We start from the raw sequence: 26655 nt of genomic DNA, 5'->3' as shown, positions 1-26655 counted from the left end.
TTTATGCTGCAGAACGAATTATTTTTTTTTACATGTATTCTTATGGGAAAACGCGTTTCACATAACGAACGTTTCGCATAACAAACTTGCTCCTGGAACCAATTAAGTTCGTTGTGTGAGGCACCACTGTATACTATATCTAGTGTTCCCCCTCTATCCAATTCTCTGGTCACCCAGTTAAAGAAATTGATCAGATTTGTCTGACAAGACTTGCTTCTAGTACATAAGAATTGCCACTGCTGAGTCAGATCAGTGGTCCATCATGCCCAGCAGTCCGCTCACGCGGCGGCCCTCTGGTCTAAGACCAGCACCCTAACTGAGACTAGCCCTACCAGCGCACGTTCTTGTTCAGCAGAAACTTGTCTAACTTTGCCTTGAATCCTTGGAGGGTGTTTCCCCCTATAACAGCCTCTGGAAGAGCGTTCCAGCTTTTTACCACTCTCTGGGTGAAGAAGAACTTCCTTACATTCGTACGGAATCTATCCCCTTTCAACTTTAGAGAGTGCCCTCTTGTTCTCTCTACCTTGAAGAGGGTGAACAACCTGTCCTTATCTACTAAGTCTATCCCCTTCAGTACCTTGAATGTTTCGATCATGTTCCCTCTCAATCTCTTCTGTTCGAGGGAGAAGAGGCCCAGTTTCTCTAATCTTTTGCTGTACGGCAACTCCTCCAGCCCCTTAACCATCTTAGTCGCTCTTCTCTGGACCCTTTCGAGTATGATGCGGTATACAAACCTAAGGATTAGATTAAATTAGATTAGATTAGATTAGTACTGTGTCCTTCTTCATGTATGGCGACCAGTGCTGGACGCAGTACTCCAGGTGAGGGTGTACCATGGCCCGGTACAGCGGCATGATAACCTTCTCTGATCTGTTCGTGATCCCCTTCTTTATCATTCCTAGCATTCTGTTTGCCCTTTTTGCTGTCGCCGCACATTGTGTGGACAGCTTCATCGACTTGTCGATCAGAACTCCCAAGTCCCTTTTCTGGGAGGTCTCTCCAAGTAGCACCCCGGACATCCTGTATTCGTGCATGAGATTTTTGTTACCGACATGCATCACTTTACACTTATCCACGTTGAACCTCATCTGCCATGTCGATGCCCATTCCTCGAGCTTGATTATGTCACATTGCAGATCTTCGCAATCCCCCTGCATCTTTACTACTCTGAATAACTTCGTATCATCTGCAAATTTAATCACCTCGCTTGTCGTACCTAGTGAAACCATGTTGCCTTGAGTCTTGTATTCCATTGGATTCCAGAAACTTCACTATTCTCTCTTTTAAGAACATTTCCATGGATTTACTTATCACAGAAGTCAGAACACAGAACAGAAATATTTGTTAAGCAATTAAAACTTTATCAGCATCTCCATATTCCTCCCCTTTACCATTGAGTTTCACAATACCACTTTTGCACTTCTTCCTATCACTAACATATGTCTTGACCCCATTTTACCTTGCCAACTATTTTTTTCTTCCATTTTCATCTATTCTTTCCTGACTACTCTACCAGCTTCTCTTAACTTTTCCAGATATTTTTGTCTGTATTCTTCCTCTAAGTTTTTATCCCACGGCCTTCGATAAAAAAGAAACCCTATCGCAGCTTGATAAAAAGGGGCCTAAGTTAGTAATAGTTGACTTATATAAGAATGCATTTTTGATCACATGTCCTGTCAAGTTTCACTGACAAGGTTCAGTCTATCACTCAGGATTTTGATCTTTTAGCTTTGGAGGTTGATTGTTTATTGAGTAAAGATGGACTTTTTCAGAAAATAAATATAGACCAGATTAAGACTGTTATTTCTAAAATTAAAAAATTCCTGCTCTTCTTGATCCATGTTACCCTTCTGTAATGAAAGTTTTAAAGAATGATTCTCTACTTCATGCCCAAATGTTGGCACAAATGTGCTGTTATGGTATCCTGTCCTGACCTGAGGAAAGGGGTTTAGGCCAAAAAAAGATTGCCTTATTTCCATTTCCTATTTATAAACTTTTTACAATACTACTTGATTCTAAGTAAAGCAACAAAAAATATTGTTCTACCTTTTGTCATTTCTGCTTTAATCATCTTCTCTTCGCTCTCTTCTTTCTATACAGTGTTTGTCCTCTCACCCATCCATGCAACATCTGCCCTCTCTTTGTCCCTTCCACCCAGCTTCTGACCTCTCTTTCTCTACCCCTTCCATCTACTGCCCACACTCTCTCTGCCCCTTCCATCCAATGTCCACCCTTTCTCTTTTCTATATGGCATTTTTCCTCTTTCTATATCCCTTCAATAAACTGTATATCCTGTGCCCTTTCTCTCCTTTGTACATGATTCATTTCAGCCTTACCTCTCTCCATTTTTCTGTCTCCACACCCCCCCCCCATGCTCTGGAATCTCTCTCTTCTCCTTTCCTTCCTTCCTTCCCACTCCATCCCATGGTCTGGCATCTCTATCTCCTTCCCTTCCCTCGCCCCTTGCCCTGGCATCTCTCTCCCTCCATGCTCTGGCACCTCCTCTCCTTCTTTTCCCTCTGGTCTGGCATTTGTCTCCTTACTTTCCCTTCCCTCCCCCCATGCCCTGGCATCTCTTTCCTCTCCTTCCAACTCCCCCTCTCTCTCCATTATCTGGCATCTCCTCTCCTTCCTTTCTCTCCCTCCCTCCTTCCTTCCTTTCCCCTGGTCTGGCAACTTTCTCCTTCTCTCCCCTGTCCCTCCCTGTCTCACACACCCGTTAGCAGCACAGCATTCATAACTGACTGCTCTTGCTTGCTTCAGGCCTTCCTCGCTACCAGGTCCCACCTACTTTCTGTGTCTGCGGAGGAGGGCCCGAAGCAAGCAAGCAAGAGCAGCGAGTTGTAGGTCTCTCACTCTCTCTTTCTCTGCCTTCCTCCGGTGAGTGTTTAGTTTCTGGCTGGCTCCCTTGCTATAGTTGTTTTTTCGTTCAAAGCCATGGGCAGTGGCTCCCTGCACGATCTGTGCCTGAGTCAGATGCCTTCTCTCTGACATAGTGATGTCAGAGGGAACGCTTCTGACACAGCCGCAGATCACGCGAGGAGCCACCGGCTGCAGCAAGGGACCATAGTTTGGAAGTCATATGCCACTATCCAAAGGCTGGAAAGGATTAGACCTTATTTCCTCTGTAAATACTTTCAGTACTAGACTATAGCAATGCATTTCTGACAAACTACTGAAGAAGCAAAAGAAAAGACAGCAACTGTACAGAATACAGCAGCAAAACTTATATTCTATAAATTGAGGTTTAACCACATCACACCACTACTGATTGAACTACATTGGTTCCCTGTTGATATATGAATCAAATTCAAGACATGCTGTCTAGTTTATAAGATCCTACATGGAGAGTCCCCTGAAAACTTCTCTAGATTTACAGAATTACTAAGAAGACAGAATAAATAACGCAACACAAACCACCTAATATTATCTTTCCCATCTATGAAAGGAATAAAGTACAAGAGCCAACACAACAACTCATTTGGCTACCAAGTTGCAAAAACGTGGAACACACTGCCAGCAGAGATCTACCACATAGACACTGTTCCACAAATCCATAATGACATGGCTATTTCAAAAATCCTGGCCAGGAGTATAGCTCAACCTAAATCAGATCACACACTCAGGAACATGATGGAAACATATCACTCACCAATCCAGTACTCATGAAATCTATGCCAATAAAACTCCAGACACCCAAAATGTACACTTACACCTGAAAGAAAGAATTTAATTTATAATAGAACTCACACAATATTAACCACAACTATCACCACAGTGTACATCATTACAGCTATTGATTGCATGTCACTAATGCTACACCGTTTACTAATATGATTACATGACCGACTGTACTACCTCAATTACTCAGACTGCAGAAAGAATACTACCTATTGCTATATCAATGATGCTGCTGCTTGATTATATGTTGTAACCCAACTATTTGTTGTAACCTGCCTTACCTTGTCTACTTGCTGCAACCCAACTATTTGTTGTAACCTGCCTTACCTTGTCTACTTGCTGCAACCCAACTATTTGTTGTAACCTGCCTTACCTTGTCTACTTGCTACAACCCAACTATTTGTTGTAACATGCCTTACCTTGTCTACTTGCTGCAACCCACTTGGATACATTATAACTTGCTTATAACCTGCTTGAACTATTTGTTGTAACCCACCCCAAACTCTTTGTTGGAGGATTTGGCGGTATATAAGCCCATAAATAACATAATATAACATATTTTTAAAAATCCATTATCAGATCCTTTTATTGTAGGAAATTATAGGTTTATCTTTTCTCCACCATTTCTAGCAAAACTTGTTGCTTTACTTATTGATTTTCTTGATACATTTCAAGTTTTGGACACCTACCAATTTGGCTTTAGATCACTTCACAATACTGAGACTTTATTGATTTCTATGTTTGTTAGATATTGTAAGAGAGAGAGATTTTATAAAGGAAATTGTTTCATTCTGTTTAGCTTAGATATCTCTGCTGCATTTGATTCTATAAATCATAGTATATTGCTATATCATCTGGAGTCCATCGGGTTTGATGGAGTAGTAATTCAGTGGTTTTCTTTATTTATGTCACACAGGAAGTACTGTGTGACATAAATAAGTCAGAAGACATAAATAAGTCAGAAGACATCAGGTTTTGTTGACATTCTCTCTTTTGTACCACAGGGCTCTGCACTACCTGCAACGTTGTTTGATATCTCTTTGAGATCTTTATGTGTCCTATTTGGGGGTCTGGGACTTCAAAAGAGCATATATGTGGACGACATTCAATTGTTCTTCAGGATTGATAATTTGATTTCCAAGAGTATTGTGTTTATATTTATAAACAATTATAGTAATCATTGGATGAAGGCAAATCATCTTAAGTTGAACATGTCTAAAACTATTAACAAGCTATCCTGTCACTGATGCTCTTAAGCTTTTTTGTATTGATGGTATTAAAATTGGTTGTGAAGATTAAATCATTGGATGTCTTTTTCCATTCTGCCTTAATTATAAGAGATCAAGTTTATATCTGGCAACTAAAATTCAATGCAAAGAAATGCAGAGTAACATAGAAACATAGAATATGACGGCAAAAAAGGGCCACTGGCCCAACAAGTCTGCCCACTCTAAGGACCCTCCCCCCTAAGCACTTCCACGAGGTGAACCCACATGCTTATCCCATTTTTTCTTAATATCGAGCACGTTGCTTGCCTTAATTACCTGAAGTGGAAGATCATTCCAACGATCAACCACCCTTTCAGTGAAGAGTAATGCATTTGGGGATTAGTAATCGGAAGGAGCTTTATATTCTGGGAAGTGAGAGGCTGATATGCACAGATGGGGAGAAGGACCTTGGGGTAGGGTTACCAGATTTTTGGGAATGAAAATCCGGACCTATGGCTCCGCCCCCAGGCCCACCCTTGGTGATTTATTACTTTTTAACTTGTCGATTTGACTTAATACATCTTCCAGATTCACCAAGATTTCTGTCAGTTCTTCTGCATCATCACCCTTGAAAATCATTTCTGGTACAGGTAGATCTCTTACATCTTCTTCCATAAATACTGAAGCAAAGAATTCATTCAGTCTTTCTGCTATGGCCTTATCCTCCCTGAGCGCCCCTTTTGCTCCTTGATCATCCAACAGTCCCACAGATTCCCTCAAAGGTTTTCTGCTTCTGATGTACCTAAAAAAATTGCTATGAGTTTTTGCCTCTTTTGCAAGTTTCTCTTCATATTCTTTCTTAGCTGGCTTTATCAATGCTTTGCATCTAACTTGCCAGTGCTTGTGTTTCTTCTTATTTTCTTCATTCGGATCTTTTTTGGCTCTGATAGCCTCTTTCACTTCACCTTTTAACCACACCGGCTCTTGTTTCCTCTTCTTTCCACCTTTGCTGATATGTGGAATACATCTGGTCTGGGCTTCCATTATGGTATTTTTAAATAACATCCACACCTGGTTTACAGTCCTAACCTTTGCAACTGATCCTTTTAACTTCTTTTTAACCATTTTCCTAATTTTATCATAGTCGCCGTTTCAAAAATTAAATGCCCCTACAGTAGATTTCTTTTGCGACGTTACTCCCGATATTGGCTCAAATTTGATCATGTTTGCGCCAGAAGACATATGATGAGAGACTGGAAGCCCTAAATATGTATACCCTAAAGAAAAATGGTAAAACCAGAGGGCATGATTTGAGGTTGAGGGGTGGTAGACTCAAGAGTAATGTAAGGAAATTCTTCTTTACAGAGAGGCTGGTTGATGCCTGAAATGTGCTCCCGAGGGAGTTGGTGGAGAGGAAAACGGTGACAGAGTTAAAATAAGGTGAGGAATGAACACAAAGGATCTCGAATCAGAAAATCCAATTCTATCTAATCCAACCTTTAGGGCTCCTTTTACTAAGGTTCACTAGCGCTACATTGCAGCGCGCGCTAACCCCGCACTATGTGCCAAAAACTAATGCCAGCTCAATTGAAGCATTAGCATCTAGCGCGCAAGGAATTGCAGCGTGCGCTAAAACCGCTAGTGCAACTTAGTAAAAGGATCCCTTAGTTTTATATACTGACTAGCTGATGCCCCAGCGTTGCACGGGTATTTAATTATAGCAATAACACGGTAAATGGATGCAAATAAAGATACTTTATAGTGGTGAATGAAAGTATTTTTTTAGAAAGTGTTTTATAGTTGGAAGTACTGTGAGAATGGCAGCTTTTTACATTTTTTCCATTGACATGAATGGGTGAAATCTGATTTTCAGTTTGTAGCTCCGCCCACATTTTTTCCATTGACATGAATGGGTGAAATCTGATTTTTTGTTTGTAGCTCCGCCCACGTGTGCAGGTGGGCCGCGAGACCCCCAGAACATATCACCCCAGGTAGTGAGGGATCAGTGTGTTATAGTTGGAATTACTGTGAGAATGGCAGCTTTTTACATTTTTTCCATTGACATGAATGGGTGAAATCTGAGTTTCTGTTTGTAGCTCTGCCCACGTGTGCAGGTGGGCCGCGAGACCCCCAGAACATATCACCCCAGGTAGTGAAGGATCTGCATACCAAGTTTCGTTCAAATCGGTCAAGCTGTTTGGAATTACTGTGAGAATGGCAGCTTTTTACATTTTTTCCATTGACATGAATGGGTGAAATCTGAGTTTCTGTTTGTAGCTCCGCCCACGTGTGCTGGTGGGCCGCGAGACCCCCAGAACATATCACCCCAGGTAGTGAGGGATCTGCATACCAAGTTTCGTTCAAATCGGTCAAGCTGTTTTTGCGTGATCGCGGCACATACACACATACATACACACATACATACCTCCGATTTTATATATATAGATTTATCCCTCACAAGATAATGGCTTATATCGAAGAACTAAGGCCAGTACTAGGCAGACTTACATGGTCTGTGTCTGTATATGACCGTTTGGTTGAGGTTGGGCTGGGGAGGGCTTCAACAGCTGGGATGGTTTAGATGGGCTGGAATCAGCTTTGATGGAGAATTCAGTAGATAGAACCTAAGCACAATACCGGGCAGAGCTTTGGGTTCTGGCCCAGAAATAGCTAAGAAGGAAAATTTAAATTAAAGAGAGGGTACAGTTTGGCAAACTGGATGGACCATTTGGGTCTTTATCTGCCGTCATCTACTATGTTACTATGTATAGCATAGTCAATTTTAACTTCTCCAAGAGGCAGATTTTCAAAACTAAAATCTGCCTTTAATGTGGTTGCTAAACCGGATCCAGCCAGTTTACATAGAAACATAGAAATGATGGCAGATAAAGGCAAAATGGCCCATCCGCAGTAACCATTATCTTTTTCTCTCTCCGAGAGATCTCACGTGCCTATCCCAGGCCTTCTTGAACTCAGACACAGTCTCTGTTTCCACCACCTCTTCTGGGAGACTGTTCCACGCATCTACCACCCTTTCTGTAAAAAAGTATTTCCTCAGATTGCTCCGGAGCCCCTTAACTTCATCCTATGCTCACTCATTGCAGAGTTTCCTTTCAAATGAAAGAGACTCAACTCATGCACATTTATATTACGTAGGTATTTAAACATCTCTATCATATCTCCCCTTACCCATCTTTCCTCCAGAGTATACAAATTGAGATTAGAGAATGACACAGTAGTTGTTCACCATGATATTCTTGTTTACCAACTCTCTGAGATAGGTATCAACTCCACAGTCCTAGGCTGGTTCTCTAAATTCCTCCGCTCTCGTTCTTACATTGTTAACATGAATGGCACCTCATCCTCCCCCTGTAAACCGAATTGTGGAGTCCCGCAAGGCTCTCCACTATCCCCTACCCTTTTCAACATCTATATGTCCTCCCTAAAACTCCTCCTCCTATCCCCCCTTGAAACAATTTACACTTATGCAGACGACATCCTCGTCCTCCTCGAGACCGATTCGAACCTCACCGACCTGTCTAAGAACATATCCTCTTGTATAATGAACCTACAATCCTGGGCCCACATTGTGCAAATGAAATTAAATGAGTCCAAAACAAGACTTCTTTGGCTCGGTCAAAAACTAGATCACCTACCCACCTCCATCCCACTTCCCTCTGGCTCCTCTCTGCAGCTTGAGTTCTCGAGCAAGGTCTTGGGCATCATCATTGATTCCACATTGTCCTTCAATGACCACCTCCAATCCTTGATAAAAAAATGCTTTTTCAGCCTTCACATGCTGAGGAAAGTTAGATCCTGCTTCCATCAAAAACATTTTACCGTCCTTGTCCAATCCATCATCCTCTCCAGATTGGACTATTGCAACTCTATCTACTTAAGCCTAACTAAGAAAAACCTCCACAGACTCCAACGGATTCAGAATGCCGCGGCCAAGCTCATCTTCGCTAAAAGTAAATTTGACCATGTCTCCCCACTCCTGGCCAAGGTCCACTGGCTTCCAATAATCGCCAGGGTCCACTATAAATGCGCCTGTTTAACTTTCAAAATCCTATTTGGTATCCTCCCTCCCTTTATCCCTCTTTCTTGGAATTCCTCAAACCCTAATACCACCAGATCCTCCCACAAATTAAAACTATCCTTCCCCTCGCTAAAAGGCATTTCCCACACAGGAAAGCTAGGGACCTCCCTCCACTTCAAAATCACTGAGCTCTGGAACAACCTTACCTCCCCTCTTCGGAACTTGAGCTCTCTCCAAGTTTTCCGCAAACATCTGAAAACCTGGTTTTTCTCAAAAAATGTAAGTCTCCCTCCAAATTAGGAATCAAGGAAACTCATATCTTGGCATCCCAAGTCCTCTAAATTTTCTTCACACTTCTACCTCTAACCCTCTGTTGTAGTTCCTTCCTATTTCTCCTACTGTAAACCGCATCGAGCTCTACGAACGTGGAGATGATGCGGTATACAAACCTAAGGATTAGGTTAGATTAGATTAGATTACCCGCAGCTAGCTGCGAGTAGCTGCGGGTAACCCGCTGAAACGGGGAAGAAAAAATAGTGGTCTCTGCAGGGACGGGGACAAGGCCATTCACCGCCCTGTGGAGCGGTGAATGGACTTGTCTCCGCAGTGAGGCATTCAAGGATCGCGCGGTCCCCACCCGCCCGATCGCAGCATTCCGCCATCTCCCTCCCTCCACCTCACCTTTGATGTAGAGCAGGGCCGGCAAGACGAACAGGCACAAAAAAAAAAGCCTCCTTCCTTTTCCCCTGCTCTTACCGACATTCTGCAGCTACTAAAGCCGACAGGAACTCTTTCCGACGTCAATTCTGACATCGGAGAGGATGTTCTGGGCCAGCCAATCGCTGCCTGGCTGGCCCAAAATGTCCTCTCCGACTTCAGAATTGACGTTGGAAAGACTTCCTGTTGGCTTTAGTAGCTGCAGCATGGCGGTAAAAGCAGGGGAAAAGGAAGAAGGCTTTTTTTTTTGAGCGGCAGGGAGGCAGCAGGCTGGCTTTGGCTAGGGAGGGAGGGACAGAGGTAGATAGGCAGGCTTCGGTGGTGGGGGTGGGACAAAGTGTGGAAGGCAGTGAGAGGGACATAGGAAGGAGGCACTAAAGACATGGGAAGGATGCACTGGGGGCACTAAAGACAGGAAGGGGCACTAAGAATATGGAAAGGAGGCACTGGGGGCACTAAAGACAGGAAGGGGCACTAAGGACATGGGAAGGAGGTACTGGGGGCACTAAAAACAGGACGGGTCACTAAGGACATGGGAAGGAGGCACTGGGGGCACTAAAGACAGGAAGGGGCACTATAGACATGGGAAGGAGGCACTGGGGGCACTAAAGACATGGGAAGGAGGCACTGGGGGCACTAAAGACAGGAAGGGGCACTAAAGACATGGGAAGGAGGCACTGGAGGCACTAAAGACAGGAAGGGGCACTAAAGACATGGGAAGGAGGCACTGGGAGCACTAAAGACATGGGAAGGAGGCACTGGGGGCACTAAAGACAGGAAGGGGCACTAAGGACATGGGAAGGAGGCACTGGGGGCACTAAAGACATGGGAAGGAGGCACCGGGGGCACTAAGGACATAGGAAGGAAAGAGGGAGGGAATAGAAAGGGACAATTCTTGGGCCTGAGTGCAGAAAGAAAGAAATGAAAGAAAGGATTCACAGATAGAAGGAAACACAACCAGAGACTCATTAAATCAATCACCAGACAGCAAAGGTAGGAAAAATGATTTTATTTTCAATTTAGTGATCAAAACATGTCAGTTTTGAGGATTTATATCTGCTGTCTATATTTTGCACTATATTTGTCTATTTTTCTATAGTTATTGAGGTGACAGAGCTCGCGGAGATAGGGCGGAAACGGGGTTTTTAAATTTTAATCCTAGTAGTTTGCCGGTCCACAAAATAATTATTTTATTTCTTCCGGTCCACGGGTGTAAAAAGGTTGAAAAACACTGAAGTAGAGTATGCCGGCTATCTTTTTCACCCAGCCGCACGCGCGGCTGCTCGAGTTGATCAATTTTCTCCTCTCCTGTAACTTCCTGTTTCCGGTTGCGTCAGAGGAGAATATTGAACAAATGAGCAGCCGCGTGTGCGGCTGGGCGAAAAAGAAAGCCGGAATACTCTAAATCTAAGGTGAGGTGGAGGGAGGGAGATGGCGGAATGCTGCAATCGGTCGGGTGTCTGCTGTTTTTGTATCACTGCCTGCCTGCACTCACATTCCAGATCCTCCTGTTGCTCATTGTACTGCAGCATCTGCATGATTATATGCTCAGGTGGGCATTCTTAGTGTGCACAATTGACCTGATTTGAGCTATAGGTGAAAATGGGGGACACGTCATTGCAAGGGAGGACAAGACAATTGATTTATTTTATGTTCTGTTTTTACTACAGGGCAGAGGCACTGAAACAGATTCTCAGTGCTGTAGTAATAGTGGCAAGACTCTCTTTTGTCTTCATGGTGTTTTGCAGTACTGAGGCTTATATGGATGCTGCGGGGACAGTGAAGGGGATGGCGGTGATGGTGCGGGGCGGTGAAGGGAATGGCGGTGACAGGGCGGTGAAGGGGACGGTGAGCCGGGGACGGGGCGGTGACGGGGACAGATTTTTTTCCCTGTGTCATTCTCTAATTGAGATCTTTAAATCTGTCTCCATACTCCTTATCACTTAGATCACACAACATTTTAGTAGCCTTCCTCTGGACCGACTCCATCCTTGTTATATCTTTTTGAAGGTGCGGCCTCCAGAATTGTACACAATATTCTAAATGAGGTCTCACCAAAGTCTTATAGAGGCACCAATACCTCTTTTTTCCTACTGGCCATACCTCTCCCTATGCAACCTAGCATCCGTCACCTTTTCAACCTGTTTGGCCATCTTAAGATCATCACATACAATCACACCCAAGTCCTGCTCTTCTGTCATGCATATTAGTTCTTCACCCCCAAAACTGTACCGTTCCCTCGGGTTTTTGCAGCCCAAATGCATGGCCTTGCATTTCTTGGCATTAAAATTTAGCTGCCAAATTTCATACCATTCTTCAAGTTGTGCCAGGTCTTTCTTCATGTTATTCATACCATCCTTTTGCAGACTTTGGTATCATCCGCAAAGAGGCAAATCTTACGCAACAACCCTTCAGCAATATCATTTAGTACAAAATTAGGACAACAAAAAGGCGCTGGTCATCATTAACCAGTTCTCCGTTAACTTATAGGTTGTTGCATTAAACCGAATATTCAATACTGGAGGCAAAACACGCCCTCGCATTGAATATTTGGGGATTAATTCAACCTGCAACTATAAACAGCTTTCAAGCCATTTACCTCCATGGACTGAATATCAACCCATAAGACCCTGATTCTGCAAAGTGCGCCTAACGGCGCCTGCCGCCTGCCATTTAGGCATCCGATTTAAGTGGTTAATGAGCGATTTAAGGGTCTTAACAAGCGTTAATTGGCACTTAGATAGAGGTAGGTGCTAGCTAGGCATCCTCAGAATGTAGACGCAAGTTTTGAGTGCATCTTCATATTTGTAGGCGTTCTCATGAAAAGTCACATCTAAGTATATAGATGTGGGCGTAATGTGAGCGTAACCTGGGCGTGGTTAGGGATAGGCTCCAGATAGACGCTAGTTGAGCGGCGGATTGCGTCTAAACATTGTGGAAATTGTAGGCAAATGAAAAGCTGGTCTAAGTGTGGTTTCTGCTTGGGATGAACGAGACTTTCTATGGGAGAAAGTTAGGTGTGCTTTGGGCTTCTGAAATGATATCTTCTATGTAGACTTCAGGAATATGTTTTTCCCTCTTTATTCCCCTCCTAATAGATTTAAAAAGCCACCATATCAATAGGGCACATCAATAGAAATATATTGCATGGAAAACATACTACTTTTCTGCCCAAACAGCAATATGATTTACTAATTACAGCACATGAGAAACACACCCCTTTGGATTTCCTGCTTAAGAACCCCTTTTTCTCACCAAACAGTGCTGCAATCAGCTCTTTCTTGAACGCAAAGAAAGAACATTTCTTCATTTCTCAAAGCTTAAAAATAGAAAAACCAGATACAGACCTTAACATGCATTTTTCTTCATTGCTAATGGAGGTGTGCAGCTGCACAATGCTGACCTCATTGTGAGATCATCAAGGTGCACCTGCAAGGTAGAATGCATCAATTAAAAGATGTGCTGGGTGTTGAACTCACAACCTCAGCACAGGATTTTAACACATTGAGCTATATCAGCTTCATCTCACTGCCCTGTCATATCATAGCTTACTGACCTGCCTCTGTATCATCTACTTAGGAATGATTTCACAGCCACAACAAAAAAAAGCATTTCTAACTCACCAAGTTAATGCACCGCCTCTATTCTCTCCAGCTCAACAGTTCAAATCTCACTGTCACCTTCACTAATTTTAACAACTTCCTAAGAGTTTCATATTAGCTCTCCTAAAAGAGTCTAGATGGTGGACTTTGCCATTTTTCATCAGCCCATTTTCCTTTCTAGGCAAACTTATTTTTACTTTCCCATGGCTAGGACATCCTAAACTGTCAAGGTAGGAAACTTCTCCTTTGACAGAAAGAAGCCATTTGTGGCTCACCAAGTTAAGGCACCTTGTTGCACCTTATCCAGCTTTTCACACTCACCAGTTCAAATCCCACCTTTACCTTCATTCATTTTAACAGCTTCCTATTAGCTCTCATAAGAGTATATATGGAAGACTTTGCTGTTTTTCATCAGCATTGCGCAGTTTGCAGGCAAACTTATTTTGATCGTGCCATGGCTAGAATATCCTAAGCTCTCATGGTAGGAAACTTCTAAGTCAAAGGAAGTGGCTGTGGCTATGGCTCAGCGGTTAATGGCACCTCCCCCATCCTCTGAAGATCAAATCCAAATGATAGTTGGATACCCCAAAGCATGTTCAATATTTTGGTGACAATCTGCCATTCTAAGTGCATCTTGATGATCTCACAATGAGGTCAACATTGTGCATCAGATACATTCATACAGCCATTGTGGTACGAATGTATTTCTTTTTATGCAATATACACACAGGGCAAAAGGTATAAGAGTTTACTAAAACATTCAGAGGGTTTGGACAAGTGTTGAAGAAACATGTTTTGATATGTATCCTAGAGACATTACTGTTGGTAAATTCAGCTTGCCTTTTGAATTGGGGTTGTGGTTTCATGCCTGAGGTGGCGGAGGTGGTTTAGGATGAGAGAACAGGCTGCTTTAGACATCTGAGAATTGCTGCAGATCATTTTAAAGCTTGACCCAAATATGTCTAAGCAAAGGAATGGCCAAAGAACGCCCAAACAGTTCGAAGGTTTTCTGGTAGAAAAATGAATATTAAATATTTGCTAATCGTACTCAAGACTTGAACCCCTGACGTTTGGAAGACAAAAGCAGTGCTTTGAAGCATAGAGCTAAAAAAAGAATTCAGTAACAAGAGCCTCTAGAAACTAAGCAGATGCCAAATGCCTTCATGTAAAAGTTTTGAGAAGTGAAGGAAATGATTAAAAGTCAGTAGTTTCAAGTTTATTAAAAATTTGTTTGACCACTTAATCCAACTTCTAAGCGGTTCACATAATAAAATTACACAAAAACAAATTAAACATATTAAAACAGGGAAGACAAATGACTAACTCAAACATACTGCAACAGTAGGGCAGATGGAGAGGAACTACAATAAGTATAGGATAGATAAGTCATAAAGGCTAAAACAATAGGTTAGGTAAAAAATTGTCAAAAAAGGAAAAGAAAGAAAAGTGGCAATTTAACAAAAGGCGTCTCGGAATAGAAATGTTTTTAATGCTATTTTAAATTGTTTTATATCTAATTCGTTGCGGAGATTTATAGGCAGTAGATTCCAAAGTGAAGGGGCAGTGACAGCAAAGTTGTTGATACGTAAAGTATTTATTGATTTTAATGATGGTATAACTAAAAGATTTTGAGAAGTGGAATGAAGGGATTTAGTTGTTACATACGGGATTAAAAGACTGTTAATTAAATCAGGTTGGTTATTCATTTTAGTGGTAAATGTTAAAAGTATAATTTTATAATTGATTCTGTATTCGATTGGCAGCCAATGAGCATCGACTAAAAGAGGGGTGACATGATCATATTTCTTTGCCCCGCTAATGATTTTAATAGCGGTATTTTGAATGATCTGTAATCGCCTGATCTCCTTTTTTGTGATTCCCTTATAGAGGGCATTACAGTAATCTAAACACGAAATAACCAATGAATAAATTAAAGTTTTCAATGCGGCAGCTTCCAGTAAATTAGAAAGGGAGCAAATCATTCTTAATCTATATAAACATTTCTGGACGACTGTGCTGATTTGGGAATGATATGAAAATTTGCTGTCAAGAGTAAAGCCTAAAAGTTTTAAAGTTGAAACAATTTTAATGGGAGTAGATTCAAATTTCAATGGAGCCAGAAGTGTTGTACCTTCTTTTAACAGAAAGATCATTAGCCAACAATACCTAAACCACACCCAATCAGTTTGAAAGTTTTGTGGTAGAAAGTCCTAACGGTGCCTATGACATCAGACGCCACCTAGGCGTGCTTAGTATAAGAAGGTCCATCAGAACAGAGTTTTCTCTTTTAGGATTCCCATTCTGTGTTATTGCTTATGCTGATGTCTCCTATATCTGCCACAACTCTCTCCATTCCACAGGACCATTATCAGCTATAGTAATTTTCAACAGATGTCTTTCTAACATTTTTCATCTTTTGTAGAACTGGCCTCAGAACACTAGCTTGCACTTATGCAAGGAACTCCTTGCTAGCAGCTCAGATAACAAGTCCAGGTGAGAATGATATATTGCTACCTACTTAGGTGTTCTTGTTACAAAAAAGCTTAGGCAGAGCTGATTTTTTTTTTCTTTAGGACTCCCATTCTGTGTTATTGCTTATAATGATTCTCCTTTAACTTTTTGTTCTCCTGATGGACGCCTAATTGTTAGGCATCATTATAAAAAGGGTTCAAATGCAGCTGTCTCTTCTTTTTAGGAGTCCAACATTGTGTTTGCTTCTATTCATTCTAGGTGTTATTTTGAGACTGTGCTGTGGCATATTCTCCCACAACTTCTGCTTTTTACTTTTGCCACAGATGTCTTTCTAACATTTTCCCTCTTTTCTCCTGATTTCAGGTTGACTATGCTCATTTTTCCAAAGTGGCTAATGACTCCTGTTGTGTTTCCCAGAGGCCAGAGTAGGTCTCTTAAAACTGGGTTCAGCATACCAGCTTGCACCTGGGCAAAGAGTTATAGGTGAGAATGGTATATTGCAACCTTTGCTTACTCTAGATATCCTTCACTTGATTGTAAATTGTGCTTACCATCTGCACTGTTATAACTATACCTCTTCCCTGAGTAGCCCTTGTGATGAATTAAATACATTTTCACAATGCTAACATGTTTCACACTTGTTTCTTTCACAAGGGCGTACTTGATGAATTTCTGAGAGAATGGTCAATTGGTGATAGTTTTTAGCTCATATGACACCCTTCCATGGAACTATCTGTTGCTTCTACATGCATTCCTGCTCTTATCTGCACAGTCATATTTTGCTATTTATTTAATTATGTCTATTCCCTCAAAGGAGCTCAAAATAAGTCAATAAACAGGTGCTGAAACTTCTATCACAACTTTATCTAATATACCTGGAGCAGTGGAGGATTACAAGTGATTTGGCCAAGATCGCAAGGGATAAGGTGAGATTTGAACCCACAGCATCAGTGCGCTAAGGCTGTTGCTTTAACCTCTACACCACGGTGAGATCCAAGTAGTGTGTCACCCCATGCTATTTATATAAGCTAATGTAAACAAGCTAATTTATATAAGCTAAGTAGGTCAAGATAAAGGGGGTTAACACATTGCTTCAAAAAGGGAGGACAGATTTAGATTTTGCGGTTGAACCTCCTTTTTCTGAAGTAATAAATATGGTAAACCCTAAGAACATCTCCAATGTGTAAACATGCTTCTCCTCTTTTCCATTTTCAGGTGTCCTGAACAGCCAAGTGTAGTTCCTGCTGCGGTATTAGCAGATCCTGTTCCATCTTATTGATACCTGTGCATATGTGAGCATCTTTGTAGTTTTTAGGGAAATATCTTCCTTTTTACACATCTGGTTTACCAAAGCAGTGGATGTAGGTTGCTTTCTTTGGGGTATGGTTATCATTGTGACCAGCCAGACTCTGTGTCTGATGTGTTTCCAGCTAGAAACCCCAGGAGAGGCAGATACATGGCTAGGAAAGTTGTTCCCAAGCCCCGCAGAGTCCAGCAGCCTAGGTTACAGGAGTACACTAGGGAGGAATCAGCTGAGGATGATGTCCTAACTGACTATTCAGAAGCTGAGGAGATGGAAATTCGGCCCAGCTCTGCAAGGTTTGTCTCCAAACCTGTGAATATTAGGTTTAGGCAAAATGCTCCTGTGAGAAAACCCTGCATTTACCCAACCATCCACAGGGGGAGCCCAAGAGAGCCTCAGAACAGCACAGGTACACTGAGAGCAGGACGTAACTTTCCCCCTAAAAAGTCAGCTGCTTTCCCTTCAGAATCAGAGAGCACAAGGAAGGGAAAGGGTCCTCTCTCCAGTGCTCAACAGCCAGCCAGACCAGAGCAACTTACTAACCTGGAAGCCATGGAAGTGGATAATTTAGCTCCATGCCAGGAAGCTGAGGCCATACCTCAAGTGGAAGAAATGGAAGTTTGTGAGCATGTATTTCCAGGACCTGAAACAATGGAAATAGGTATTACCTGCAACACCACTAACTAAAAAACTTTGTTTTGTGGGAAGTTACCAAAGCTATCTACTGCTCTGCACTGAACTGTTTTTTGTAATGCTATCTTGGATTTTGTGTGGACAATTAATAGGACTTGTGTTACAGCCGGTAGCCTAGTATGAAAGAGTGTTTTTTTTTCCCTTTTTCCTTTTTGCTACATGGGCTCATAGCACTGCTGAGGCCCTACTCAAGACCCGGGCAGAGACAGAGCACCTTCTTGTGTTCTATAAGGGCTGTTACTGGAACTCACAGTTTTGTTTTTGCCTTGTGAGATTATGATTCTTGTTTTGAATGAAGTACTTCAAAGGGACTGAACTGCTCTAAGAGGGAGAAGTTTGTCAAGACCTCAGGTGGGAATATTTGAATAGTTGTATGAAGACAAACTTGGCAGTTCTCCTGCCCCAGCTCAGGAACAGAGAGCTGAAGGCCTCCTGAACTTTTCTTTTTGGTGTTATGTGAAGTAAAGCAATGAAAGTTTTTTACACTGTGCTAAGTGAGATTAACTCTCTCTAAAGTAAGACCTAGGCCCAGGTGAGGCCTAGCTGCAGAAAGTGGTGCCAAACTTGCTAAAGCACAGGGACTTTGTATATCCTGATATTGCTGACCATGATTTTTGCTTTGAATTTTTCCTTTTTGTTTCTTGTTTGCCATTCTGATTTTGTTTTGTGGAATAAAGAATCCTGGATAGGATTTGACTAATTACCTGGTTTCCTCTTGACTGTTTTATCTAATATTTGGCCTGTGGGGAATGTCTCCTTATTGAGCAGCATGCCAGCACAGTTTTCCTGTGGTCTACTCGGGGCGCTTTCAGCCTAGTCCAGGGTCCAGCTCCAGAAACAGGAGCATGGATTGAGAAATCTGGGTTTTACTTCCCTTGCATGCAGTGGAAAGAAGATAAAACCCAGATGTCTTATTTGGTTACCCTCTTGTTCTGGAGCCTGACTTCTCCTAGCAGCAGCCCTTTATTCTACAATTGTACCACAGTGATATTTTTCCCCTTCCCTATGTAGGCTTCTGCTTTGGAACCGGGAGTGGCTTACTTTGCATATCATAGCTGTAATATATCACCTCATCTAACTACAGTTGCATAGCATTACACTTGCTGCATTCATGGATTATACATTTGAGTGGCTAGGAGGTAATACAATTACAGAGACCAATAAAGATCTTGTAACTTTTTATATGTCACCTTGTTCTTATTTTGAAAAGGAATACCAGGGCCCATTCAGCAGTGCCTCCTGAACCCTATCTCCCTTCCACTCTGTCCACTAAACTGAAGATGGCAGAAAGAGAACCACACAGGACACCTATAAACCAATGTAAACCTGATTTTATAAAAGTAATAAAATTTAAAACTTAAAAAAAACTATACTGTATACAAATAAACTATGTACAATTAAACACAAACAAGGAAAAAGAGGGCAGCTGCCCCCCAAGAGCAACTTGAGCTACCTCAGGAGGAGTCAGGAGCTTGGAGAAAGGACAGTCATGGAGAGAACTCTGGCACATGGGTTGAAACATGCCCAGCCTGGAGTCCGAGGGTATGCTCCACCCCATCCAGGCATTCCCTCCATGACTGCATCTCCTGGATCAACGTCATCTTGGCCTCCTCTAGCACCCTCAACCTCTCTAAAACGCAGTTTCCAGGGGCAGGGGCATCTGCTGCTGAAGCAGCTGCCCCTACACCTGGATCCCTCTGTGTTGGAGAGGTTGAGGGAGCATGGAGGAGGCCAGCCTCCTCCTGAGGCTGGTCATGCTGCTCTGGGGAGGGGGGACAGAGAGGGAAGGGGTGGGATGGGGTCTGGAACTGAAAGGGTAGGAGAATTGGGGGAAGGGGTTTGGGCGGGGGAAGGGGTTTGGGCAGGACACTGGGCCTCGGCCATTGCCTGGGCCTCGGCCATGTCCCAGGCTGTGTCCTGGGCCTCGGCCTTCTCCAGGGCTCTCTCCCGGGCCATGTCCCAGGCCCTCTCCCGGGCAATGTTCTGAACCATCTTCTGGGCCTCGCCCATGTCCCAGGTCATGTCCTGGGCCTCAGCCCTCTCCCGGGCCATGTCCCGGGAACTCTCTCAGGCTATGTCCCGGGCCATGTCCTCAGCCATCTCCTGGGCCTCATCCCTCTCCCAGGCCCTCTCCCGGGCCATGTTCTGGACTCTCTCCTGGGCCTCTTCCTCAGCCCTCTCCCGGGCCCTATTCCGGGCCGCTACCTCTGACCTTGTCTCCATTGATCCTCCGCCTCCTCCTGGGCCTCTATCTCCTCTTCATGGCCATCTCCTAGACCTTCATGGGGTGCCTGCGCTGCAGCTGCTTCAGCTAGACACGAAGGAAACAGGATACAGTCAGGTAGGTAAAGTACAGTTTTGAACATGACATTCTTGACTGCTTTCTTTCCTTCAAAAGTTAATAAAAATAAAAAGCATCAATCTCCTAGAAGGTATATTATTAACATTTAGGTGACAGACAAGACCCTGTGACTGCAAAACCTGCTGCTAGCCCTACTTGTGCCAAACCAGTGCCTACTTCTAGGTAATGAAACAGAATTGTAAAGTCTTGCCAGCAGATGATTGCAAATAGTGCAGCACAAGTTCAAAGTTCTACCAGATTTCTCTATTATTCCTTGTATACATTTGGCCAGGACAAAGCTCATTTTTATCATACAGAAGAGCAGGCTGACAAGCAGAGGGTTAAAGGGAGGGGGAGGAGGGCTGCCCAAGTCCAGTCCTCGAGATCTACTGACAGGCAAGGTTTTCAGGATATCCACAATGAACATGCATGAGAGAGATTTGCATACCAAGAAGGCAGTGCAGGCAAATCTCTCTCATGCATATTGTTTTTGGTGAGGAATAAGACAACTCCAAATGATCAGAGGCTGAACCTTTTCACATGATTTCATGATAAAGTTATCTTTACTGTTCTCTCAGAATGGTTTACAGTATTTATTCTGGGACTGAAAGCATTTTCCCCTATCTACTCATTATTCACCAGCAAGAGCGGCAAGCTCTTCCTGCACCCCCTGCAGGAAGGCTTGCACCTGTCTTCAGAGGAGCCAGCCATGTTTGTGTAGATCTTCTATCTGCATAATGGAGAAAGAAAGGAAAAAGAGGGATAGGATGAGTGTCGTATCGCAATGTGACATAGTCTTACTTATGTCTTGACCTCTACTGTATATCACAGAAACATGGATTACAAGATATGCTGGTCTCCAGTGATAATAGGATAGGGTCAGAGCAGAAGCCCCTTCCCCTCCTGCCGCATGCACCCCCATATACCAGTGTGAAATTACTAGGTGCAGGTTGGGTATTGCTGCTTTTGCCAGAGAAGGTAGACAGGTGGATGTGTTCTAGCCACAATGCTGCTGCCTGGGCTATAGGGATTTGCAGTGTAGAAAAATTCCCCCCACCCATGCATTCAGAACCTACATGAATAAATTTAAGTTTGTAGACCATTATGCCAAAGGTTTAAATGAATTTATTCAGGTATTCAGGCAATTTTTCTTGTCCTGGTGGACTGACTATGCGTAAAAATCAGTGATTCTATGACATCACAATTCTAAAACGCGATTACATCATTTCGCGGCACTTGGGCGTGCTTGTGGCGCTTTGCTCCGTCGCTTTAAAACACCGTTATTATATACATAATGACGCCTAAACTGAACATTAATAATAACTTAAATGCTATCATTTAGTAACTCATTGTATAGCACAATGGTTAGAATGAAGGCTAGCGTGTAAACCTGATATGAATTCAACTCCCCTGTGTACTTCAGCTCACACAACACACATTTTAACTAAAATAATTATAAACTACAGACTAAATAAATTGCAAAAGTGAGATAGAGTAACAGGCATAGTCTCAGGAAGAACACACTATGGACATAAGTTCACATATTTTTGCAGCTGGGAAGGTAAAAATAAGTTTGCCTGGAAAGAGAAATTCGCTGATGGAAAATGGCAATGTCCACCAGCTAGACTCTCTTAAGAGACCTGTTAAAATGAGTGGAGGTGTGGGTAGGATTTGAACTGTTGAGCAGCAGAGGCTGGATGAGATGCAACAAGGAACCTTAACTTGGTAAGCCACAAATGGCTGCTTTCAGTCATGGGAGAAGTTTCCTACCATGACAGCATAAGATAAACTAGCCATGTCAAGATCTAAAGAGGTGTGACTGCAAACTGCACAATGCTGATGAAAATGGCAAATTTCACCATCTACCTGTAGACTATCTTAGGAAAGCTAATAGAAAGCTGTTAAAATTAGTGAAGGTGACAGTGGAATTTGAACCAGTGAGTTAAAGAGGATAGAGGAGGTGCATTAACTTGGTGAGCTAGAAATACTTTCTTTATGATAACTGTGATATCATTCCTAAGCAGATGATACATAAGCAGATCAGTAAGCTATGATATGACAAGGGAGTCAGAAAAACCTATGTGGAAGGTGGTGCCGCTCAATGTGTAAAAGCTGTGTGCTACTCTTACAGGTGCATCTTGATGATCTCACAATGAGGTCAGCATTGTGCAACTGCACACCTCCCTTTGCAATGAACTAGAAGCCACATTCAGGTCTGTTATGTGTTTTATTATGTTTTTAAGCTTTGCCAAATGAACTTAGGGGCTTTCTTTGCTTTGAAGAATGAGCTGATTGGAGCAATGTTTAGTGAGGAAGGTGTTATTTGGAGCACGAAACCTAAAGCTGTGATTTTCATGTGCTATAATTAGCTAATAACATTGCTTCTTTAGCCAGGAAATGAGTAAGTTTTAAATTCAATATGCTTGTATGGATGTGTCCTGTTTATGTGGTGGCTGAATCACAGAATCAAATCCCTGAACTGTATTTAGAAGATCACTTTGGAAACGTCCAAAATCTGCCTAAATCCCATTCAGAGAAATGTCTATCTGATGCCTAAACAAAGCTCAACAGGTGACCAACAGGGCCGCCTAAATAGCATCTATCCAACTAATGTCTTTGTGAAGCCCAAACAATGCTCAAACAGCTATTATTTACATTGCTTTTAGGAGCTAATTTTACAATTACTCTACAGCTTCTTATATAGCACACGAGTTAAAGTTACACTCTTTCACACTGATGTTCCCAGTTCAACTCTCAGTCAGTACCTCTCACTGAAAATAAAATATTATAAATATCCTTTTAAAGATTGCATAGGGCTCCTTTTACAAAGGTGCGCTAGCGGTTTTAGCGCTCACTAGCCACTACCGCCTCCTTTTAATCAGGTGGTAATTTTTCGGCTAGCGTGCACTATAGCATGCGCTAATCTTGTGTGTGCGCTAAAAACGCTAGCATACCTTAGAAAAAGGAGCCCATAGTAATGTAATGTAATGTAATTTATTTCTTATATACCGCTACATCCGTTAGGTTCTAAGCGGTTTGAAGAAAATATACATTAAGATTATAAATGAGAAGTAAGAAGGTACTTAAAAAATTCCCTTACTGTCCCGAAGTGTGTTACTTTTTTTGTTTTTATTATGTTACAGCTTAAAATTCTGAAATAATGAAGAAAAAGAATATGACAGGGCAGTGAGATCCACCTTGTGTTGTATGCTGGCATCTATCCTAGCAGAATTAACTGCCATAACCACGCCTATACGGAACAGTATAATAAAACCAGAATTGCTATTATTGTATGACTCATTGTCTAGCACAGCAGATTAGAATGAAGATTAGCGTGTAAGCATGCCACATTTTTTCAACACTGATGTTCCCAGTTCAACCCCCACTGAAAATAATATATTATAAATATCCTTTTAAAGATGGTATACTGTGTTTTTATTATGTTAAAGCATACAATCCTGAAAATAATGAAAAAGAATCGGTAAAAAGCACATTTTTATATATAACTAAATACATTGTAGGGATGTCTACCTGGCGTCTACAAGTGAAAAAAATTGTATTATTGGAGACGTGCAGCAGACGCCTAAGTGACGCTGCGTGCGACTTGCGTGGTGTGGATGTCTATAGCACGCCTAAAGTTAGGTGCAGTTTGCAGAATCGGGGCCTAAGTGTTCAATAATTTTGTTCTTTACACAGTTTCTACCATTTTCCAAGCACTGATGTCAGACTCACTGGTCTATAGTTTCCTGGATCACATCTGGAATCCTGAATATTTTTAATTATTTGAACACTGTTAGCAATTTACATTATGTAACTCATAAAGAATCTTCTAGAACACTTGAAATCAGTGAAAATAATTAAATATTCATCTTAGGACATGTTAAGTAGTGAGAAATAACACCACAATAAAGTCAATCTTTCAATGATATAAATCCTAACAACTATAATGAAACATACCCCCTCTTTTACCCCCCTCTGCCACGCGTCAACACCCTCAAAGTCCTTTAAATCTCTATGGGCTTCAGGGCCGTTATTGCGTGGCAGCCGCTAGTGAGGCTTTGTATAAGAGGGGAATAGTGTTAAAAAATGATACTCCTACAATTCAATTGTTGAGTGTCCTCATTTTAGTTAGCAAGTGAAAATGATCACATTATGATCACTAATGCTGAGTGGCTCCAATACTATTACATCTCACACAAAATTCTTTATTCTCAAGGATTAGTTCTAAAATAGTTCCTCTTTATGTTGGTTCTTAAATTAGCTGTTTATGAAGCTAACATTTTTTTTAGAAACTATGAGGCTCAGTTTCAAAAGAGCAAAATGTCCAAAAAATGGCATAAAGTGGCATATAGATCTTTTGTATGCTAAAACATTCAAATTGTCATTTTTTTTGAACCCCATTTTTAGAATTTTTTAATGCTATTTATTTACGATGCATCTAAATCTCAAGGGGCATATTGGGGGCACGTTTTGGGCAGGATTAGGGTGAACATATGATTTGGATGCATTTCAGCAATAATGGACATTGCAGAAAACATCCAAGGCAAAACTTGGACATTTGAGGCTAAATCTGTATTTTTCCAACAGAACAAAAAAGGTAGAAAAATACTGGACTAACGGCCTCTTTTACAATGCCGTGCTAGCGGCTGCCGCGTGGCAACAGCCCCCGAAGCCCTTTAAATCTTTATGGGCTTCGGGGTCATTAGCACTTGTAAAAGAGGCCGTAAGTGAATAGCCCTCAATGGAGGCTGCTCTAACTTTGTTGGTTGGGCTAACTTTCAGCGGCCCCTTGTACTTACTTTGATTATTTGTCATAACCTGATTTTTAAATCAGTAAACATACTTATATATCCTCAATTCTTTTCCCTCTCTGGTTTGCATTTTGTTATTAGTGCAAATGCTCTTAATTCCTCTTATCTGTGGTCTCTTCATATCTTTTTTCTGACAGGTTCAGTCAGAGGTTAAGAAAACTTGGACTAGATGGAACCTGGCCCTAGACTGGAAAAGCAAAACTCCATGTGGCAATTACAGGTATGGTTCAGCCCTTACCAATATAACCCACAGCACAAGTAGCCAGTCCCAGATGGTGGCAAGCTCATGCATGGTGCTTATCTCCAGTAAAGTCTGTCGAAGTATCAGCAAACAGCCTGAAGGGCATGTTATTTTGCCTGGATATGTTAGAAGCAACTCAGACCATGAATGCTTGCCTCAGTGGATCGAAGAAGAGACCAATGAAGATGAAGAGAAGCAAGTTGATGACATTTCACTGAAAGAAACTCTAAAGCCTAAAGAAATGAGTACAGATTCTGAAACAAAGAGAGAAGAAATTGAGGAACTACCCTGAACAACCATCATCTAATATAAGAAGAATTAATGATTTCCTATGATTCCTAATGAGATGTAAATTATATCTGCCTTTTGCAGTCCAAAATATCAAAAACATGATTTAATGGTGAAGTCTCATTTACAAAGACTATTTACTGATTCAATGCTGCTGCTCATTGCTGCTTCAAAGATTATATTAACTTTGTTTTCAAAAGCACAAACCCTATAATCTCATGAAAAGGCTTTATAAATGGTTTAGTGGAATTTTCAGAGGACAGAGTAGCATAAGGTATATTTGTTAATAATCTTGAATGTATGTATGCAAATTTTTTTCAAGCTATTGGAGGTTGGTGTTTACAGATTTGGGGCTTTGTTTACCAATGTGTATTAATCAGATTAGCATGTATTACTATAGTTTGATACAAATTATATAACTCAAGCCCCATTATTCTCAGTAGGACCTATCTTCCAGATTCTATAAACTTATACGCCCAACTTTACATTTATGGGTAAATTCTGTAAAGGACATCTATATTTAAGTGTGGTTTAGATGTCCAGCTAAGTGTGATTCTATAATGCATAGACACACTATAGAGAATCACGCTCAGCACCGCTCAGCAAGTCTAGGCACGTCTAAATAGGTGTCCTTTATAGAACCGGGTCTAAATAGTTAGATGTCCTTTACACAATTGCCTTTTAGATGTCTACAAAAAGTGTACAACATCGTGTCTCATTATTATGATGTCATTAGAATGTTGATTTTATGCTGGGTTTTATCATTAAAATTGTATGCAGCAAAATGCTGACATCACTATTATATTTTAATCCTTTTTTTTATTTTACTTCTATCACAGGGTCTCAAACCAATAACATCAGGGTAGTAAGGCTGTAGCTGTAACCACTGCACCACACATGCATGTCATTTCTAAAGCCAAGATTATATTCTCTTAATTTAGAAGCAGTCATTTCTCTAGGATAAATATCAAACATATACATTCAACACTTGTCCAATTGCTCTTTTGGCTTCAATGTTCCTCAAAGTATATGAAAAAAAAATTATATATATATATTACATACTAAAGCTTCTATTTTTTGGACTAAAGAGGACTCCAGGTTGATATTAAGCTCAAAATATGTTTAATAATGCATTACTTAAACAAAGCATATCAAAAAAATATATTGTACATATTGCATACTAAACCTTATTTCTAGAAGGTTAAGAAAAAAAAGTAGATATACTACTTACAATGGCTGCAGTTTAAAACTAGTAGATG

The 26655-nt window shown here is 41.6% G+C and overlaps 1 protein-coding gene across 3 annotated transcripts in view; it reads left to right on the top strand.

Annotated features, from left to right (window-relative positions):
* Positions 1-25953, top strand: part of PTH2R (parathyroid hormone 2 receptor) — a 335103-nt gene extending 309150 nt beyond the window's left edge. For 2 of the 3 annotated variants that reach the window (XM_033944289.1, XM_033944291.1), the window contains one exon: positions 25005-25953. In XM_033944289.1, the coding sequence (XP_033800180.1) occupies positions 25005-25400 (396 nt within the window). In that variant the 3' untranslated portion in view covers positions 25401-25953. Of the gene's footprint in view, positions 1-15669; positions 15741-16082; positions 16203-25004 lie in introns of all 3 variants that reach the window. The other variant, XM_033944292.1, reaches the window with a different exon arrangement.
* Positions 25954-26655: the final 702 nt, after the last annotated feature.

Source organism: Geotrypetes seraphini, chromosome 5 (assembly GCF_902459505.1).
Source record: "Geotrypetes seraphini chromosome 5, aGeoSer1.1, whole genome shotgun sequence".
In the NCBI taxonomy this organism is placed as follows: Eukaryota; Metazoa; Chordata; class Amphibia; order Gymnophiona; family Dermophiidae; genus Geotrypetes; species Geotrypetes seraphini.
This window is presented reverse-complemented; position numbering and strand designations above follow the sequence as displayed.